Source organism: Setaria italica, chromosome II (genome assembly GCF_000263155.2).
Source record: "Setaria italica strain Yugu1 chromosome II, Setaria_italica_v2.0, whole genome shotgun sequence".
Lineage (NCBI taxonomy): Eukaryota > Viridiplantae > Streptophyta > Magnoliopsida > Poales > Poaceae > Setaria > Setaria italica.
In genome coordinates this window covers 25,768,665-25,789,679 of record NC_028451.1, presented here as the reverse complement: position 1 = coordinate 25,789,679, position 21,015 = coordinate 25,768,665, and the positions used below count along the sequence as shown (strand labels likewise).

At 44.0% G+C, this 21,015-nt stretch overlaps 4 protein-coding genes across 10 annotated transcripts; 3 read left to right on the top strand and 1 right to left on the bottom strand.

Moving 5' to 3' along the window:
- The first annotated feature begins 6,435 nt into the window (after positions 1–6,435).
- LOC101769674 (ethylene-responsive transcription factor ERF118) lies at positions 6,436–9,777 on the top strand. Of its 6 annotated transcripts, none has more exons than XM_004956484.3 (5): positions 6,436–6,745; positions 7,138–7,314; positions 7,899–8,014; positions 8,142–8,329; positions 8,415–9,777. In XM_004956484.3, the coding sequence occupies exon 5, from the start codon at positions 8,434–8,436 to the stop codon at positions 9,298–9,300; it is 867 nt and encodes a 288-aa protein (XP_004956541.1). In that variant the 5' UTR covers positions 6,436–6,745; positions 7,138–7,314; positions 7,899–8,014; positions 8,142–8,329; positions 8,415–8,433; the 3' UTR covers positions 9,301–9,777. The 6 variants fall into 6 exon arrangements, with proteins under 6 accessions (XP_004956541.1, XP_004956543.1, XP_004956542.1 ...); XM_004956486.3 differs by having other exon boundaries at positions 8,139–8,329; XM_004956485.3 differs by having other exon boundaries at positions 7,135–7,314.
- Positions 9,778–9,862: 85 nt separating this feature from the next.
- On the bottom strand, positions 9,863–12,410 carry LOC101769270. The gene has a single exon (XM_022823812.1). The coding sequence runs from the start codon at positions 10,646–10,648 to the stop codon at positions 10,166–10,168; it is 483 nt and encodes a 160-aa protein (XP_022679547.1). The 5' UTR covers positions 10,649–12,410; the 3' UTR covers positions 9,863–10,165.
- A 530-nt stretch (positions 12,411–12,940) lies between these two features.
- LOC101768853 lies at positions 12,941–14,810 on the top strand. The gene is made up of 3 exons (XM_004956482.3): positions 12,941–13,396; positions 13,772–13,900; positions 14,614–14,810. The coding sequence occupies exons 1-3, from the start codon at positions 13,031–13,033 to the stop codon at positions 14,701–14,703; spliced, it is 585 nt and encodes a 194-aa protein (XP_004956539.2). The 5' UTR covers positions 12,941–13,030; the 3' UTR covers positions 14,704–14,810.
- Positions 14,811–16,219: 1,409 nt separating this feature from the next.
- On the top strand, positions 16,220–20,494 carry LOC101771575 (probable LRR receptor-like serine/threonine-protein kinase At3g47570). 2 transcript variants are annotated; one of them, XM_022824034.1, is made up of 3 exons: positions 16,220–18,803; positions 18,899–19,003; positions 20,118–20,494. In XM_022824034.1, exons 1-3 carry the CDS (start codon positions 16,265–16,267, stop codon positions 20,162–20,164), a joined length of 2,691 nt encoding a protein of 896 aa, XP_022679769.1. In that variant the 5' UTR covers positions 16,220–16,264; the 3' UTR covers positions 20,165–20,494. The 2 variants fall into 2 exon arrangements, with proteins under 2 accessions (XP_022679769.1, XP_004959355.3); XM_004959298.4 differs by lacking the exon at positions 20,118–20,494 and having other exon boundaries at positions 18,899–19,736.
- The last annotated feature ends 521 nt before the right edge of the window (positions 20,495–21,015 follow it).

The window sequence follows — 21,015 nt, the reverse complement described above, 5'->3', positions numbered from 1 at the left end:
AAAAAGTGAGAAAAGGTGTGCTATGCATTGCAAATTTATTTTAATCTAATCTACATTGCTGCAATTATCTGACCATTTTTTACTTAATGGATTCATAGGAGACTCCAGTGAAGGGCGCAAGCAAGGAGGACATGGTGCCCTCAAGGGTTTATCAGTAGCCATAAAGAGGATAAGGAGCGGCTCACAGAAACTTAAAATCGAATTTTCCACAAAGCTGGGAGGTCCCGTAGGCCCTAACGCTTGGTCATTTGTGGATGAAATTGTAATGTTTACAAGGAAAAGGGCTCCACTTATTGGAGTCAACAAATGGAAAGACATACATGAAAATGTGAAAAATTCTATAGCATCCGACATACTGGTACGTACGATGTTTAATTCTGCTGCATGATTGCTATAATAATCGTCAAATAGCAAAATACTTCTTCGTCTAAATGTGTTCTCACATAAACAGTATAGGTGGGAGCTTGTAGACGTTGATGATGAAAAGGAAAAGATTTGGGCTATCGCGATGGTGAGATACAAAGGATGGAGATCATCACTCAGTGCCACGTACAAGGCGTACGACAGTTACGCAACAAGAATGAAACACAAGCCAGAAGACCTTGACATTGCAGAATGGCACTATCTTATCTTGTATTTTGGATCTCCAAATTTCAAGGTCTCATAGCATTTCCTTTTCGTCCTTCCATATATCCCATGTATTTATTACTAGTTTCATCAATGCACTACTGATGTACAGAAAGCTAGCAACCAGAACTCCAAGAACCGTAAAGAAGAAAAGACAAACCATGCCATAGGGTCCAAATCATTTTCCAACATGAGCCATGAGCAGGTAATGTTGTATGGTACGGTCTTTTGCATACATGTCAAGCTAATGTGCTTCATTCATGCCATCTTAGAGAGACCCGGATACAGGAGAAGAACCAAGGAATTTAAATCTTTGGTTGAGTACTCATATGAAGAATGGGCAATGGTCAGATGAAGCATCTAAGGCTATGTATGTAAGTAATCTACATAGTTCACTGTTAACAACATTATTCTTATTATTTTTAATGTTCAATACCAACACCAATGCTGCTGTTTAAATTAGGACAATGCATGACTAAGGCTTTCCGAGAGAGAACGCAATGTACAAATCCTATCTCCACTGCAGAGGAAAACAATGTTTTCCAAATATGCTACAAGGAAAGTACAGGATGCAAAACCCACAGAACCCATGGTCATGGTTACTTGTCTAAAACTCCATCACGCAGTGAATTGCTGAAAGCTCAAATCCAAGAGCAAGCCCGTGCTAAAGAAGTGGCCAACCAGAAAAATAATGCGCTCCAACAAAAGGTTGACAAGGTAGAAGAACAACTTGCAAATGAAAAGGCTGAAAGGGAAAGGATATTGGAAGAAAAATTGCTACAGATTCAAGAAGAGGAAAATAACAAAAGGCAAGCACTTAGGTAAGATATCATGAAAGAGATGCTATCAAAGTTTGCTGAACAGAGAGAAACCCCATTACTACAGGTAAAGGTAATTTGGATATTTGTTACACAAATTAGCATATTGGAATGTGTTTTGTCCCTAAATTACTTCCACCTGTTTTTCCTATGCAGACTGACCCAAGGAGCATCATCCCAAGTGATGCTACGCCAACAGTTGAGAAAAATGCTAGCAAACATAGAACTAGTATAGTGTCTCGAGGTCTTTTTCAAAATAGCAAAAGCAACAATGTGGCAGAAGCATATATTAGTACACGGCAACTACTAAATGCTGCTACAAAACATGTGCGCACAAGAAGCCAACAGGTATGCAGAAGTAAACCTGATTTATAATCTATGTTTAAGTGCATCACTAAACTTAGAGCAGTCTCCAGTGTGCGAATAATATGCTCTGTGCCAGACCACGTGTCCACAAGCACAAGACAAATTACCAAGATCATGTTTGTTTAGTACATACTACTGCACTATGAGACCCTTTTGCTGATGCACTGCATTGTTTTTTTTAGACAAGAACATTCTTCTTCAATGGATCGCATGGACTCAGAGCCATGACATGGTTGACACAAGGAAAATTAATGTATTGCATGATTCCTGTAGCCTACATTACAAGGATTTAGTATTGTTGATATACCAACACTAGTTATAAACTATTTTTGATTTGGAATATGTATTTGGCACTTTGACTTTATGAATGTCGAGATGGCTTGGTTTTATATTCATGATGATGCAATTCATATTTTGGTGAAATCAATTCATTGCACAAACGATTCGATATACAAATATATAAAATGCAATCTGTTGCGAAAAACATCTTCCAGTTGCGAAAAGAAATACATCCACCTGTTGCAAAAACAAATAATTGCAGCAACCCCAGTTCGTTGCTACATATTTTATTGCATCTATATAGTTTCAATTGCACAACAACTTATTGCCACGGAAGATAAAAGTTGCAATAATACATAATAACCTTCACCGCTAATTCGTTGCAACATATCATCTTGCTTCTAAATATTGTCTGTTGCAAAACAAATTATTGCCACCACATATGTTTCCATGGCAATATAGTTTATTTCGACGAAACCAAATGTGTTGCCATATGATCTGCCACAACGTAATATTTTCCGTTGCAAACCGAATCATCGCCACCAAACATGTTTCCGTGGCAATATAAGTCATTGCCACGAAAGCAGTTGTGTTGCCATAGAAACAGTCCCCACGTAATAGTTTTCATTGCAATATAGTTTATTTCTACAAAAGAAATTTAGTTGTCATAGGATATGTCACAACGTCAAATTTCCGGGCAATATATTCTATTGCCACTATGTAAATCATTGCGAAATACCATATTACCACAGAGTTTGTACGTTGCAACTACGTACTATAGCAATGACTGCTTGCGTTGCAATACATGCTAATGCAACGAAATCCTCCGTTGCTATACTCTATAATGCAACGAAAATGTGTGTGGCAATTATCATAAGTTGCAACGGCCCACAAAAAACGTTGCAAAGAGCTATTGCAATGCCAGTACTTGCTACGCCTGCCAACCAACCAGTCGCCGTTGCAATTGCTAGATATTGCATCAATTTTGGGCATATTGCAACGTTTTTCCGTCGTTGCATTAGATCAAAAATCTAGTAGTGATGGTCTTGGCCATACCCCTGCTATTATTCACCTCCTGATCCTAAAGGTTTTTATATGCAACCATGCATTGCTTCATATTCTCTTGCATATTCAAATTATGGTTCATTGCAAAGACTGGTTGTTGCTAGTAATAATCTGGTTAAAAGTGCACTCTTTGTTACTAAAGGTGGTGAGAAAGACAGCAAGAAAGATTCAAAATAGTTGCAGCCGAGGTGGTATCCCTCAGGCTTGAATCACACCCAAAAAAGGAGATTGCAAAGAATGCGGAAGCAAGAATCAATGGAGCAGCAAGCAACGGCTATACCAGCAAGGTCAGTGGTTACCAAGCAGGTATGGAGTCCAAAGCAAGTTGTTTCTTGAATCAAGAGCAAGTTCATGGCTGATAAGACAATTATCGCCCTTAGCGAAAAAATATAGCCGATGTTGTGTTTTTCATCGTCCTTAGACACTTTTGGACCAGGAGATTATTTTCTGGCATGCAAGCTTTGTTAGAAAATAGGGGGGGCATGTGTTGACACCCAAAAGTGGCAGGACTTGGGAAATCTGGTCAAGCATGTCCAGACCGGTCTCCCAACCGGTCAGACCGGTTTGGGAAAAATTCCCAAAATGGAAATTGGACTTCACCATTATGTAGAGCTCATCGAGTAGATCAAGATTCATATATAGAACGTCCGATTTGGAGTTCGGATGAGGAAGATACGACATTTGCAAGATCTGCACCCGGTCAGACCGGTTGCCCAGGCCGGTCTGACCGGTCTAGCTCTGTGTAAACCGGGTTAGAGTTGTATTTTTGCATGAGATTTGTTAGGATTTCGACTCCTTAAGGGGCAAGACCTCCCCTCCCTATAAATATGAAGGGCCACGGCCGATTGAGTTAGATCCAATCGATAAAAACATATCAATCTACTATTTTTTGCATCTTTTACTTTTCCTCTTTGTCTTAGCTTTTCCAACCCCATCTTGTTGTTCTTCCTTCGTCTCGACGATGTTCGAAGGCGTTCTAGGTGGCCTACCGATCCTAGAGCAACCCTGCGTGCGCCTGCCCCGACGGGATCCTTCCCGGACGAGCGACCGTCGGCCTGCCCGACAACCGGTCAGACCGGTCCCTGTAACCGGTCAGACCGGCCTGCGCCGAGGTGCTACAACAAGCCCCCGCGCGTCGTACGGTCATGTGCGTTCGTGTGTTGGCCCAAAAAAGCATCAACAGTACCTTCATATTTGAAAGAAGCTCTGCCAGTCTTCCATGTAAGTACCACTACGCCAGTTTACAGATTAAAACATCTGTTTGTATCTCTTTCTGGTAATAATAGTTGATATTACAGATCAAAACCCTCCACCGAGCCACACCCCCACCTCCGCCGCACCCTCCTCCCAGCCACCGCCCGCCATACTCCGCCTTGCCCGTGCTGCCCACCTCATCGCTTGTTCACATGGCTGGGTGGGAGCTCGGCGTGGGGAACCATGTGGGTGGGGACAGAGATTGTAAGTTGCAACTTGTTTGAAAAGTGAAATCCTGGCATTCATCAAAGTGTAATAATATTTAAGAGAAATAAAGAATTATAGATGGTAAAATAACTTCCAGGGTCAAAATTATGTTGTTAATAACCATTGGCAACAATCTTACGTTGCTAATAATTTTAACACGGTCAAAACTAAAAGAATTTGACAGGCAGGAAACGAGTATCCGAGCCAACAAGGAAAACAAACATTGTTTCTTTTGAGGAGATACAAAATGGTGAAGAAAGCTCCGTTTAGCTACATCATCAAATTGACGGGGACTGGTAGATTCGTGCATAAAATGATAGGAGCTTTGGACCCCATTCCCAGGGAAGTGCCAAGTGTGTGTGGCGAGCGATGGGCCGTCGTGGACCCTGGCGGCTACCGTGGAGTCCAAGAAACCCAGCGAGCAGTCGTCTCCGTCTCCGAGACACTCGTCATCAGGCGATCGCGCACGCGCACGCGCACGCACACGCACGCGATTGTGCCTGCTTGTGCTTTCCGAAACACGGAAAGCTGGTGAGGCTGCGCAGAGCCCGCTGCCCCAGGTTTTGGCTTCGCTGCCGTGACACGCTTCGTTTTCACATGATACGACTCCCTTGTCCTTTGACACAATTTTGGCTCACTAGAAAAAACCTGAGTTTTCAGCGACACGAGGCTAATAAACTACCTAAAATTCTCTTAGCAAATATGAAAAAGAAAAAGAAAACTAACTAAAACCTGATGTTGGTTATCAATGTGCTGCTGGAAGCGGGGCAAGCAAGAACCTACCGAAACAGAGGCCCTATGGTCTTTTCCATTTTTTTCTCATCTTTTTTTTTTGTTGAACCCCTTCTTCAAATTCTATTCGGATCCATTTCAAAAAATAAGAAGTTTTTGTGTGATTATTGTTCCATCGCCATATGTTTTTGTGTGATAGAAAGTTATAATCAAAAGTAAATATGTTACTATTACTTTGTAAATGAGCCACCTTGTGCATGCTTTCTTCTTCTTTTAATGGAGTGTTCAAGCTTCCTGCCATCAATTGCGACATACATATAATTACTTATTTTTTCTAAATTCCTGCAATCCTTGACATTGCTGACTTAATGTCAAACATTACTGACCAAGTTTACTTTTCTTAGGCAAAAGACCGGCCATGTTAAATATGAGATTACATTAGTGTCATTAGATTTTTTTTAATTAATTTATATCAATTTGTTTAAGGTCCTCGGTCAAAGTTTAATTTGTCTATAAATAAATAAAATAACTTTGAACTTATACTAAGTAGACACTTTTGGTAAGTACCCATGGAAAATATTTTCGATGCTTTTAATAAACCATCTATGTATTAAGTGGTTAACACTAAATAATTTGCACAATTTTGAGTTTGCTTACTAAATTAGTATAAAACGTGCAAAATTGTACTGGTACTTGCAAATCCCAAATAAACCTTTGGCCATGGACACGATCTTCCATATATGGCATTTTGACTATTTATAGTACAAGTATATTATTTAAATAATATTCACAAAATAGTATTTTTTAGTCTTTCTATTTTCAATAGTATATATTTTCATTGAAGTTGCTGGCGAATGTTTTACCTCGTGGGCCATGTCAATCAATCCCTAAAATACCGTAACTTCATTTTTGTCAAATGTTGCAAAATACTTTGAAGGTACTACTTCCGTTCCAAATTGCAGATCGTTTTATTTTCTAGATATATAAATATTATTATGCATCTATATTATACCTAGGAAACCTAAAACGAACTGATGGAGGGAAAATAAAATAAAAAAAAAAGAAATCCAAAAATCCACCACCGCTATCACTGGCGCTAGTACCCTGCCTATGAACTAGGTGCCGTTGCGCCTGCTCACACGTTTCGTCTCCCAACGTCCCGTCATCTCCCTCCGCCCTCCATTAAAACCCTCGTCCGTCGTCACCGTCCACCTCCTCCCCTCCCGGAGAAATCAAGAATCCAAAGCCGTCCCTTCCGATCCCGCCCGGCACGCCCTCCGGATCAAAGCTCCGAGCTGCTTTCTCCCCCTGATTTGCCCCAATTCCGCCGGCTCCACCGCCCCAATCATCAGTTCCCCGGCCCGGGCTCCGGAGGTCGCCGTCGCACGCCCGCTCGTGTAAGTGGCGTGTCGAATCCAAGATTGATTGTGCCTCTGCCTGGGATATGGGGTATCGGGTCTCGGTTGATCTCTTCTCTCGCCGCCTGCTCTGTTTCTTGTTCCGGGAAAGATTGCATTTCCCCCCTTCTATTTCTCGCGTAATTCGGTCGGGTAATCCGGTAGGATTCTCGGTTGTTCGGTATGATTTCGATCTCTTTTTTTTCCTTTTTTCCGGCTATTTTCCTTGTGCATTACTCCGGTTCCGAGATTGTTCTGTTTCTTTCCTATATCTGTTAGCGGAAAAGATGGAATCTTTGTTCCCCCTTTGGGTCCTTATCTCTGATTTCACAGTTCCACTTCTCGGTTGGGATCTGATGCATTGTTATCGGTGTTTGTGCGACGACCAGCAGAGAGCAGGAGTGGAGCTTCCCTCGCCGTACGGCACGCGCGAGCTGTTGGTTTATGTCGCCTGCCCTGCCGCAGCTCCATGGTTCTGAGCTCCCGTCACTGCCAGCCTCCTCTCGCTCCCTTCTCCTCCAGCCTTGGCAGAGGGGCGCCAGAGACCGCAGGCACTTCAGGGTCTCCAGGTAACTTTTTTTCACATGCCTGATTGAGTTACGACTAAGTTGTTCCGAAGATTTCGTTCTGTGTTGTAGTCCAGTCATGGTAACCTCTTAGTTTCCTATGAATCAAACTCTGTTAATCTTCCGTGTATAGGTGCTAAAGTTCGAAGGTTTCTGTTGTTTACCTGTCTGACGGTACTTCTGTCTTCAGTTGCTGCTGCTGTGTTGGTAGTTTCCAAGATTTAACAGTTATGGATGCTTGCTTGTTTAATGTAAAGCATCAAACATTTTGTTGGTTGCCATGACTCAACTGACCACCTGTTCTCATGTTATTGCAATAAAATAACTCCCTGCTTGTTCAGTCTACTCAGATTAGTTTTGCTCGTGTACGAAATTTGGAGTTAACAATGTTGTTGTGCCTGTTCTGATTTCAGTGTTGAGCTGCACAAAAACTGATCTCGGTGTTCTATGTGAACATCATAATATTATCTCATTAGTTTATGCAAAGATGGTGTTCATATCTGTTTGCTAACGTATGGCGAGACTATTCAAGTAGTGTTCGTATTTCAGTGAAAGTTTTTTTTAATAGTAATGTACATTGGTTTCAGATTTGGATTTGGGGTGAAGTACTCTGGGTTCCTGCATTTAGAACCTTGCTTCGTACTGTCTTGTACCTGAAGCAGTACGAGTTGAAGATTCTTCCCCCAAATCACAATCAATCTTGGTAAGTGTAAAGCTACAAGGAAATAATACTTGGAACAAATAAAGTGTGAATGAGTATCTGCTATTTCCCTTCTCTTAATGTGGATGAGCCATTGTCTTACAATCTTGTCTGATTTAAATGCTAGCAGGTTTGGTCTGGGCGGATTGAATTTGTCAACCCTCCTAATTCAAACAGTCAGCCTGAATTTCATCTCCTGAAACATCTGCAGTGAAGAAAACTAATCTCCCTTCCTCCAATTCTGTTAAGAAGTTAAAGAGAGAATCCTCTTTCTGATTTGGTAGATTCGGTGCTGCAGCTGTAGATACGTCTTGCTTGGTAGGTGGATGCATCCTCTCTTTCACATTGTGTGATAGTAACCCTGTGTTAGCATATTTGATGATTTCACTGGGCATATATGCAGATTGCTGTTGCTTGGGAAGATGTTGCGGTCCAGGAAGATGCCCCCTATGCGGAAGGTTCGCATTTTCTGCTCTGATCCTGATGCAACCGACTCCTCCGGTGATGAAAATGATGAGAACCCAAAGAAAGAAAAGAAAATTATAAGAGAGGTGCTAGTTCCTGTAAAGAAATATAAAACCTCACAGCCTCTAAGACCCATCATGCCATGTGGAATAAAGGATCTGAATGGTCCAGAGAGGAAGGTACCATCGAGCAGGTACCGTGGTGTGCGCCTGCGGGACTCAGGTCGCTGGCAAGCAGAGATACGCAATCCTTTGACAAAGAAAAGGGAGTACAGTTTACATGACACTGAGGAGGAGGCTGCTGCGGCGTATCAGGCAAAATGGAACCAGTTTCATGTAGAGATGCTGGCCATGAAAGCTGAGCCGCCCATGTCAGAACATGCAGCCTCCAACTCATCCTTGGTTTCCTGCGTTTCTTCATCTGTATCATGCGAGCAGAAGGCACAAGAAGCTCAGAACAGAGTAGGACCATTAATGGAGATGCACCGTGAGCCTATGGATGAAAGCTTACTGAATTTCTCCCCCAAAGCTCTTGAGATTTCAGAGGATGTCATGCTAAACCCGAAAGATGAGCATCAAGCCAGTGACTCTGACAGCCCGGCTGATGAATTCCCACCTGATGGTTTCACCAGGCCAGAAGATATGTTCACAGTCAGAGATTTTATTACCGCTACATACAAACCTCTGGATGATGACTATATTGGCCTGGCTGACATTAGCCACCTGCCTCTTCCCATCAAGGACCCAGAATTCGACCTGGATGCAGAGCTTGATTGGAGTGGGTTCGACTTCGCTTCAATGGAACATGAACTCGAGTTACTGTGAGGTTGCAATGAAACCTGCTCGTGGTGTTCTAATCTGCGAAAACCTGCTCTTGATGGTGCTGCATTCTGCAGAAACCTGCTCCAAGTTGTCTGAAACTCTTAATGCTGGAATGGGTTCAGATTTCAGTCTGTCAGTGGATGACTCTGTCCATATTGATGGAATCTAGAAACAGATTGACCTCCAAATTTTGTCGGGAACTGTACAGTCCGTAGAGTAACTTGCCTGCGTGTGCTAATATGCAACAAACTTTCAGCAATATGTACATATTCTAATTTCAGAGCTGATCCTGATTCATCATCTGTGCATGTCTACAGCCTTCTGGTTGTGCTTGTTCATATTGTTTTGGCTCTAGTCCCCAACGGAACTTTTGTTGGTAAACCAAAGTTGGGTTTCTGCTTTTAATATATGCGTGTGTATAGTTTTGAGCCGATGGAAACTGGATTCTTAATAGTTATATGATCATGCTGAGATTAGTTATTCATCTGTTTTTTTTTTTTGTCACATGTTGTCTTTGGCTTCAGTCTTTTGATCTGAGAGCTGCTGAATTTGGATTAAAAAAAGGTTTGTAAATTGCCATTACAAGTTGAAGTTGTGACAAGACGAAGAGTTTGTGCATCTCTGCAACACCATGCGCTGCAAGCTATCTGAAGCACAGTTGTCACTATATCCAAGAACATTACTTCGAGAGAATATTATGCATGATTTTTCCCAATGCAGTATATATAGCGAACGAACTACATATATCTCTAAAGCTACCACACACTCTAATTCAAAATGCAGATGAAGCACAGTTGTCACTATATCCAAGAAACAGTTTATTTTGTATCAAAAGTGACCGCCACCATGGCCGGCCGCCGTGAGTTGATCAGATGGCGCCGCACTCGAAGGAGACGTCGCAGCCGGGGACGGGGCTGAGCTTGATGGCGTGCTTGACCTTGCTCATGAACACCGGGAGGAAGGACATGGCCTGGCAGATGCAGGCGTTGTCGATGCCCATGAGGCGGCGGCAGCAGGCGGTGTCGTAGGGGTCGCGGCCACCGTGCCCGAGGCCGTGCCGCCGGCTGTGGGCGGTGTGCTCCCGCTCGTGCTCGTGCTCGTGCTCGTGGTGGTGCTCGTGGTGGTCGTGGTGCTCCGCCTGCAGCTCGTAGGACGCCGCCGAGGAGCTGTTGCTGTGGAGCTCCAGCGGCCGCGCCGGGTTGGGCCCGCCGAAGTTGCGCAGGCTGCAGGCCTCGTTGGCCAGGTTGAACTGCGACCGGCAGAACACCTGCGCCGCGGCGCTGTCCGCGGCAATGATGAGAAGCAGAAGCAGGGAAAGCAATGGCGATGAGGATCTCTTCTTGATGTCCATCGCGGTAGTTTTTTCTTCGGAGGTCCAGGAGAATATTGTGATGGCTTCTCGGTGTTTTTTTGCTTTTCGAGGCCAGCAGGGAGATTATGCTTTTAGCGGCATTTCAATGGCGGGGGGGTTTAAGTAGTGGTTTTGAAGGTTGTTTAGGAGGGAATCTGGTGCTTTAATTTTGGTCACCATTGTTTGTTGGTGGAGGTTAGGAAGGGGGGTCAGATGACATCGTGAGATTGCCTGCAGGATGAAATGAACCTGTTGCAGGGACTTTGCAGGTTGCTCATGCTTCAGCTGTGACCGGTTTGACCCTGACATCTAATTCCATGTGTGTGTGTGTGTTCTCTGTACTGATGCACTAGACTTGACCAGGTCTTCCATTCGCTCCCGTTTCGTGTTTTGGAAATTTTCTCTCTTTTTGGCAGGTTGTAGTTCTAGTGTGCTGCATAGTTTGCCTTGCCGGGGGATTCTTTTTTTTCCGCCGGCCCTCGCGTCGTCTCCAAGAGACGACGGCTCGGGGGCGACGCATCCCGCCGCCCCTCGGCCCCCAAACCAGCGACCCAGCCGGCCGTCGCCGCCGCCCGCCGCGGCGGTGGCGGCGGCCCCCTTCCACAGCCCCTTCCCCTCCCCCATCTCCTTTCTCCCTTTCCCTCTCCCCCAGTTGCTCGGAGTCCTCTTTTCCCCAACGTCGGTGGCTGCCGGTTCCGTCGGTGGCGGTGCAGATCCTGGTGGCGGTGGCCCGGGTCTGCCCGGGCACGGTCATGCCTTCATCGGCGCGGTTGCTGACCAAGGCACCGGAATCTGCTGGCTATGGAGGCGGCGGCCCGGGGTGGCCCCTGCTCGGTGGCGGCTGGCGGCCCGGGGCCTGCTGGCTGTGGTGACGGCGGCTCTAGGCGGCCGCTACTCGGCGCGGCCGGCAAGCGGCCCCGACGCGGCAGCGCACCGGGCCGGGCCTGGCGTGGACGGCGCTGGCGTTGACGGTGGCAGCGGCGGCGGCTGGGCGTTGGCCCTGCTCGGTGGAGGAGGAGGAGTCTTGCTGCGCCATACTCATGTGGCCAGCGTCCTCGACCTACTGGCTGTGGCGGCGGCGGCCCAGAGCAGCCCCTACTCGGCAGTGACCGGCGTCCGCGATCGGCGCACGGCAGCCTTTGCGTCTTCCGTGCCTTCTGGTGACTGGTGGTGTCAGCTCCACTACGCGGGATGGTTCGGAAGGTTTGACCACAAGAACATCCCGCAAATTTCTTGTTGGGTGATGACGTGGGGAGTTACGAGCGAAAACTTTCCCCAATTAGTATCGGTGTTAGTACCTACGGTGTCCATTGGGCATCATTTTTCTCGGTTGAGGTGTTTGCTGTGACGCTCTCTGCAATATTAATGATCTACTAAGCGGCGACGTCAACTCGACGTCGTGTCCTTCTTGGAAGCGTCGTCTTGGAAGTCCTTTGACCTGACCTTCGTTACTTAAAGACGGAGTCTGTTGTACGAGCGATAAAAGACAAATATTCCAAGTCCTTCTAAGCAGACGAAATATGTGATGGCATGATAAGCACGAAGACAACGCAAGGACGAAGCATGGATGAAGAAGAAGAATGAATCTTAATCTTCTAATTATTTTCTTTATCTTAGAGTTTTCTTTCTCGTGTTTTGAGCTCCTCGTTGTTGAGGACTAGAGTCTAAGTAAGAACTTTTTGTAACCTTTGGTTGTACATGTCTACCATGCGGATATAGTAGGTTGATCTAAAAAAAATGTTTGCCTTACCATTTAGGTTACTTATGCATAGAGGTGGGATTCGTGGGAATAGATTCACATCCAAAATCAGGCTCTGATCAATTTCGGAGAAACACATGTCGGCATCCCGGGTTTCCATCAAAACATCATGGCTAGGAATTATTTATTTTCCTCGCTCCATGCACACAATCGTAATAATTTCAAATAATTGATTGAAATCAGGCTCATGATGCAAGCGTGTGGATCTTAAGCTAGAATGCTATGAACTAAGAATTTCCCGCCTCCATTTGTTAGCTATTTTTTTCCCTCACTAGACTCCGAAGAGTGAGATATACCTTTATCTTTATCTATATCTATACCTATTATTAAAGCAAGCAACGCATCTGCCAATTTTTTTCGTCCGTCGTGATTATTTTGTAAAAAACCCCCTCAACTTTTTAGTAATCAACCCGCAGTCCAAATGCGTCCATATTCTAAAGAGAGGGGGCCTCGGGTGGAAAAAGGAGAGAAGGGAGGGGGTTAAAGGGGAAAACGCTTCTTCTTTCTTCAAAACAGAGGCGACAGAGGGGATTGGGCGCCCCGCCGCTGCCCCGCGCTGCTCGGCGACGAGGTCGGCCGGACGCTTGGCGGACGACTCCCACCGTCTACGGAAGAGCTTCTTGATGACCGCAGGGAAGAAGGAGGAGATGGGGAAGCTGGTGATGGAGCGGAGGATTTGCATCTGGATGTCCCCCATTCTCTTCATCCATCTCTCCTCCCCATCTGCCCGCTGCCAGCGCACCTCCGCTTCCCATCTGCTCCTAGCGCCGGGCTACATGCGGCTGCGCGCGCGTGTGCCGCATCCTCCGCGACGGGGGAACCGCCGTAGCAGCGCCTCCCCGTGGAGCCACCGCTCAGCCACCACCCACCGGATCACGGGCAAGGCCCTCCTCATGCTGACAAGCAGGGCACACAAGAGGCTCCGCTCACTCAACCTCCTCCTCAGTTGCCTCGCTTGTCCAACGCCAGCCTGCTCCGTGTCGTCCGAGGTACTCCGATGCCCCCTCCCCCTCTTGCATGAAACTAGCTGTTAATGTACAGATTGAATTGTTCACGGAATCACCCGCATGTGGTGCGTGGTTAATGTTTGCTATTATGCCTCTATAATCTGCACGGTTGTCATTTAGGAATACTTATTGGTTCATGGAATGGATTAATCGTAGCATTGATTTGTTATTTCATCAGGTCATTCCATGATTTGGATGATCCAATTCATGGTTTTGCCATTTAAATCAGCTATATTCCTGATTTTTTTTTTTCTGATAGCACTGCATATGCCAGATGAAAATTACCCATTGGAATTTAGTATTTTCTTATTTTTTATATCTGACACACCTTTCTCTATTTTGATTACATGGGAGCAGATAATTGGCACAATTGTTGGCAATAGCAACTCTGAACTCTCTTTGCCATGCTTGATGCAGCAGCACCAACGCGCTGCTACTGTAAGCGTCGAAGGAAGTGAACAAATTCCTGAACACCACTTGGTGCAGGTGATTCCACCTTCCAGGGATGCCTACAGTTGTTTGGGGCATGTAAATTATGCTCATACACATCAAATTTCATAGATTTTGGATCCCTGCTTCCAAGTTTGGTTTGGTATAAGCTTGTCATATTTCTTCTTTCACCTTGGTTGTTTGTGGCATGATCATATTATTTATCTGTAGCAATAACTCCAAACCTGGAGCAACTACAAAATTACGGACGTACTTTCTACCAATAGTTTCTGTTTATTTCTTCATACTGATCAGATTGTGCACGAAGCATGTGGAAGTTACGGAATGATGGCACCAACTGTCACTTATCTCTATCGAACAAAATTTTCTTGAAACAGTTTCTAACTAACAAATATTTTGCACATATTCAGAAACTTTTCTAACTAACAAGCAGCTGAAACACGGTTTTGTGTGAGCTTACAAGGAGCTTTGTCATCGAGATAGAGTTTCTTTGCATGGAAGGACCAGTACGGTATGCATAGCAGTTCAACAAATCCATCATCTCACTGAGCTGATGATCTATGTTTCCAGTGCTTTGTTATCTCTTAAGAAAGTTCAGTGAGAATAATGATCTTGGTCAAATAACATTCTGTCTTATTGAATTATCCCTAAATATAAAGAGAAAGTATGGTACAGTTTCTTGCGAAATTGAAAAGCTTGTTTCAGCATATTATTTGGGCTCATGAGTTATTTTTCATTCCATGCTGCAGGCGGCTACTGGAGCTAAATATACAGCGTTTCTATTTAAAATGAATCAAAGCAATTCAGTTTGGACAAGGTACTCCTATATAAGTTCTTGACGGCGAGGACGGCAACATGTGCGGCGCTTAGGTGACGGCGAGGCAACGCATCAATATATTATGAAGCGAAGCTAACATATTAGAAATAAGCAAATAATAACGTAAGAGCAAGTAAGGAACCATAGCAACGCATGGGCATTTCTGCTAGTCTAATATTAAAGCGAGTAATGCTTCTGCCAGACTATTTTGTCCATCGTGGTAATTTTGCAAAAAAATATCTCTATACTTTCATGGAATCAACCCACAGTCAAAATACTAAAGATAGGGGGGCTTGGGTGGAAAAAGGAGGGAAAGGAGGGGGTTAAAGGGGAAAAATAGCCGCTCGTTCCACCGCCACGCTGCGCGCCGCCACCTCCTGCCACATGCTCACCTATGCCGCCGCCGCACAACGCCTCACGCTCCCATGCTCCCCGCCTCCCAGGCCACCGCTGCCCCACGCCCTGGTCGTGCGCCTGGCCGCCACCGCCGCGCCAAGCCTAGCCGGCGCTAGGGTCCCTTCAATCCTGAGATTGAAGAAGATAAGACCGGTTTTGCATTTAGGTCCTCGAGAAACACGATTGATTTTTATTGCATTTATATGCATTTTTTAAATTATGTTAACACGTTGCCTCTACCGTATGTTCCAACAAATAGAGCCACGTTCCTTTTATTATTAGGTATACAATAGTTTAGAAAAAATATGTTCGTAATCAAAATTTAGTTGTTTTCTTTGCAAACATATAGAGATCCATTAAATGCAATAAAAAATGTAGTGGTATTACTAACAAAATTTTTTAGAAGTTTTAAGAATATATTTAGTATTTCACCGTAGCAACGTCTGGGCATCCAGTAAATGTATAATGTAGAGTGAATTAAAGCGTGCTCTCGAGGAGATGCGGAAATTACTTTCTGCGCTTATTGGGCTTTAAGACTTAGTTAGCCCACAGCCGCAAGCCCAAAACTACCAATTCCCCACGCATCCATCGAGCGCTGTTGCGACTAGTAAGTAGAGCGATGGTGGAGCGCTGAGGGCCGCCGGCCGAGGGCGTCCGGCGGTTGGGCGGCGAGGGCCAGGGCCCGCGCTGCAGCCGGCAACCGGCAACATCAGAAAATTGGCACTTGGCAGCAGCAAGCAAAACAAGGTATGCGATGATGGTCTAGCAGTCAGGCCCCTACTAAATTTTCCTCCTAGATCCGCCCCTACTACGATATACTTATATCCTAGTTTAAAATGGTCTACTTATAGTTTGAAGATGTTTGGATTAGGCACATAAGATCCTTCATCCTTGTGATAGTTTTATCAACCCATGTCCACAAATGATCCACTCTTTGAATGGAGAGTGTTAGCAGCCAAAAACACAGCACTTGGCACTCCACTAACCCTTTCTTTCCACCCCCTTCCTATTATTGATCCGTCGTGGACGCCCGGCATTGACTGGATCACTGAAAGGGACACTCGAAGTCAAGTAAACTGTTGAAGCTTCTCCTCCTCTGCTTCTCAAACAAATGGAGTATGCCCCAAAAACACACTGACAAAAATCATACAGCCAAAAGCAAACGAGTAGAACAGACACTGAGACACATGGATTCTGAATCCAAATCTCCGTCTCCCCGGCATGTGCTCTTTTTACTGTATGGCATCATCATGTTTCTGTCCTCCAACAACGCTACCTTCTCATCAGCACAGACCAGCAATAGCTCCGACTCCGAGGCTGACCGACAAGCCCTCCTCTGCTTCAAGTCCGGCATCTCCGCCGACCCTGCCGGTGTCCTCCGGTCATGGCGCAATGACTCGCTCAACTTTTGCAGCTGGAGAGGGGTCAACTGCAGCACGACCCTCCCGATCCGTGTGGTGTCCCTAGAACTAAGGTCTGTGCAGCTCAAAGGACAACTATCCAGTTGCATGGTGACCCTTACATCTCTGGTGAGGGTGGACCTTTCGTACAATGATCTTTCTGGAAGCATACCTGAGGAGATAGGCGCGATTCCGAGGCTCAAAACTCTGATTCTTGCTGGAAACAGACTTGCAGGTATCATCCCTCTGTCACTGGGTACATCTGCTTCTCTTAGATATGTTGATCTTGCAGCGAACAACTTATCTGGGGCAATTCCATATTTCCAAAAAACGACATCTCTGCAATTACTTGACCTTTCTGCAAACTTTCTTTCTGGAAGTATACCAGCATCTTTAGGAAACGTTTCATCCTTAAATTACATCCGACTAGCACAGAACAACTTGAAAGGGTCGATTCCAGAAGCCTTGGGTCATATCCTGAACTTAAGCATTCTAGATCTAGGTTACAATCAATTATCGGGGAATGTCCCAGCCACTATATACAATGTCTCATCACTCAGATACCTTATCTTAAGCAATAATGTGCTTGATGGACAGATACTTTTTAACACAGGCCACTCACTCCCAAACCTTGTATATTTGATCTTGAGTGGCAACAAATTCAGTGGAATGATTCCAGCTTCACTGACCAACATGTCGATGCTCCAAGTAATTGGTCTCTCAAGTAATTTACTGAGTGGCCCGATTCCATCTCTAGGATCCTTGAGCAACTTGAGCCGACTGATTCTAGGAAGTAACATGCTACAAGGTGAAGACTGGGCTTTTCTAACCTCCCTAACAAATTGCAGTCAATTGTTAATGTTAGCACTGGATGGGAATTCCCTGAACGGAACCATTCCCTCAACTATTGGGAATTTAAGAAACTTGATTATCCTGGCATTGTCTAGGAACAGGTTTACAGGGGAAATCCCATCCACACTCGGTAATCTCTCTCAATTGAACCAGCTTTCCCTGGATGATAACTTATTGTCTGGAAACATCCCAGCAAGTCTAGGACAGTACCAAAGGTTGACTATGTTAAATCTATCAGTCAATAACCTTGATGGATCCATACCAAGTGAAATCCTCAACATTTCTTCGCTTTCTTTGGGGTTGGACTTGTCAAACAACAACCTTACAGGAATGATACCACCAGAAATTGGAAAACTGATCAATCTTGGCCTATTGAATGTTTCCAGCAACAAGTTATATGGTGAAATACCACCTGAACTTGGCCTGTGTGTTGTCTTGTCATCCCTTCAGATGGAAGGAAATATGCTTAGTGGGATTATTCCTCAGTCTCTCAGTGCACTGAAGGCCATACAACAAATGGATCTCTCTGAAAACAACTTATCTGGTCAAATTCCAGAATTCTTCGAGGACTTCAGGACCATACATCATCTTAATCTATCATACAACAAACTGGAAGGACCAATTCCAACCGGTGGAATCTTCGCAAATAGTTCAAATGCAGTCATGCTAGAAGGTAACATGGCACTATGTCAACGAATTCCCATATTTTCATTGCCGATCTGTCCCACCACTTCAGCATCAAAAAGGAAAATCAATGCACGCCTCCTGCTGATAATAGCTCCACCAGTTATTATCGCTTTATTGTCATTTTTATGTGTTATTGCCACTGTTATGAAGGGAAAAACAACCCAACCATCTGAAAGCTATAGAGAGACAATGAAGAAGGTGTCATATGGAGACATTCTTAAAGCCACCAATTGGTTCTCTCTAGTCAACAAGATCAGCTCAAGTCATACAGCATCAGTCTACATTGGTCGGTTTGAGTTTGATACAGACCTTGTTGCCATCAAGGTATTTCATCTTGATGAGCAAGGTTCGCTCCATAGCTTCTTCACTGAGTGTGAAGTGTTAAAGCATACCCGCCATCGCAATCTCATTCAAGCAATCACCTTGTGCTCGACAGTAGATTTTGAGAACAATGAATTCAAAGCTCTAGTATATGAGTTCATGGCAAATGGTAGCCTAGACATGTGGATACACTCAAGGCAACACCAAGGTAGCCCAAGGAGGGTGTTAAGTTTAGGTCAAAGGATTAGTATTCTGGCAGATGTGGCTTCTGCTCTTGATTATCTGCACAACCAATTGGTACCTCCATTGATTCACTGTGATTTAAAGCCTAGCAATGTTCTTTTGGACTATGACATGACCTCACGCATTGGTGACTTTGGGTCAGCGAAGTTTCTCTCTTCAAGTCTTAACAGCAGTCCAGAAGGCTTGGTTGGAGCCTCAGGAACCATCGGATATATTGCACCTGGTAATTTGCACGACTCCTCCATTTGAAGGACTATAAGTTTATCTCTTATTTTCTTATTAGTTTCTCAATTTATGTGCATTGCATCTATTTCACAGAGTATGCAATGGGATGCAAAATCTCAACCGGTGGTGATGTTTATGGTTTTGGGGTGCTGCTACTAGAAATGCTCACGGCAAAGCGACCGACTGACAAACTATTTGGTAACAATCTTAGCCTTCATAAGTATGTGGACCTAGCATTCCCTGATAAAATCAATGAGATTTTAGACCCCCAAATGCAAAACAAGGAAGATGAAGTTCTTTGTAATCTACACTTGCAAAACTATATCATACCATTGGTTGAAATTGGCCTTATGTGTTCCATGGAATCACCAAAAGATAGACCAGGAATGCGAGATGTGTTTGCAAAAATTTTTGCCATCCAAGAGGCATTTATTCAAACCTTTTGATAAGAGCAAAGAGATAATAGACATGGAATTTTGGCAAGGGATGATGACTTGATTTAAGGAAGTATCATGCAAACCAGGAAAAAAGCATCATGGCCACCTATATTTTTATTCTCCAGCTAAAATGTCAAAAGACAGCCTAGCCAGATGGCCACTAAACAAACGTTGCTGCAGAGATTGAGATGCGTCGAAGCATTTTAAATGTAATTGTTTTCTCAACCAGTTACGAAGTTGTACCAGTTGGCTTCCATGGCATGAAGAATTGTCTAACTAATTTGTATATTTTTTTATTTCTACAAATTACGTTATAATGTTTCTCTTGTTGGAAATGTTTGTAGTTTGATTTATTTGACTTTCCGTAATTATGTGCTTGTAATTTTTCTGTTGAACATTATTTTTCATAGTCTGAGAGACCAGAAGTTGAGATGTGACTTTGTAGCTTTTGATGTAATGAGTGTTTGAGGAAGAGGTTTGAGTTTTCGGTTGCATATCATGTTCCATAAGTGCAATTTTATGTTTATGGCTAACCGGAAGTGGTGATGGAGTCATGTTGAGAATGGTGGAGAGAGACAGTCCGAAGAGCTCCGTAACATCATGTGAATAGCAGTAGAAAAAAGCATCATGAGAATAGGATCGGAAAGAAGAATCACTGCATGAGAAAATTAGCTGAAAAGGCTGTATAGTTCAATCAGTCAAGCATACATAGCATACTTTGACTATCACCTGAGAAAGCAAATTGTAGGGTGCCAATGTCAATATAGAGGAGACCTTTGTGTATCTTTTCTCAAAAGAAAAGTTTTTTGTCATGGTCATACTATGTTTGTCTCACCAAATATTTTACATGCTCAATCGGCTGTTCATGCCACCAGGTTGCTACGAGCTTGGAAGGATGCAAAGTTCTGATGAGACATGGTGAAAGATTGCAATGAACAATCAGCTTTATGAATTGGACTTGCCTCATTCTATTGAATTCTTTAAGTGGAGTTTATACCAGGTTTGAAATTTGATAGCACCTATAATAACCTGCGATGACAGGAAGATTAAGCTGCATCTGGTGGTAATTGGTTACACACTGGACTGGTACCTCTTATATTGTCTCTGGTTGGAATACTTCTTTCGGTTCCTGGTACTCCTTTGATTCTACCATTGCAAAATACTATTTGGAATATAATGTCAAGTCACAACACGGGAAATGCTACGTAGTTGTAATGGTTCCAGTAATGAGAAAGATAAATAAAAGAATTGTTTTGGGTTTTGAATGAGCATTAATAATGTTATATATTATTATTTTGCATCTAATTGATTACCATTCAGATACCAAAATTTAATGAGGCTATGTTGGCGCCAAATGTAACAATGCATATCTGATATCCCGCTCTAGGACGCTGAGAGAAGTGCTACTACTAGCTTCTGGCTTCCTAAAAAAACAGCGACATTCGGGCATTCAACTAGTCACACGGAGAAGATGAGCAGCTACAGCTGCCTTTCTTGCCACAATCAATAAGCATTTGTTTAAAAAAAAAATCATCTCACCAACCCATCCAGCGTGTACCTGCAGTCTCTGAATAGTTTGTCTTGCAATCTGAAAGATTTGCTGATGCAATTCAGTCCGGCCTGCAATTCGATTGCTTGCGTAGAGAGGCAATCAGGGAACATGACAGTTTTTGGTATGCGAAGTGCGAATTTTTTTGGCATTTCAATGATAAAATTCAGAGAACTTATGCTGATGCAGCTCATTCTGCATTGCTTGTGCCGGACAGGATCATA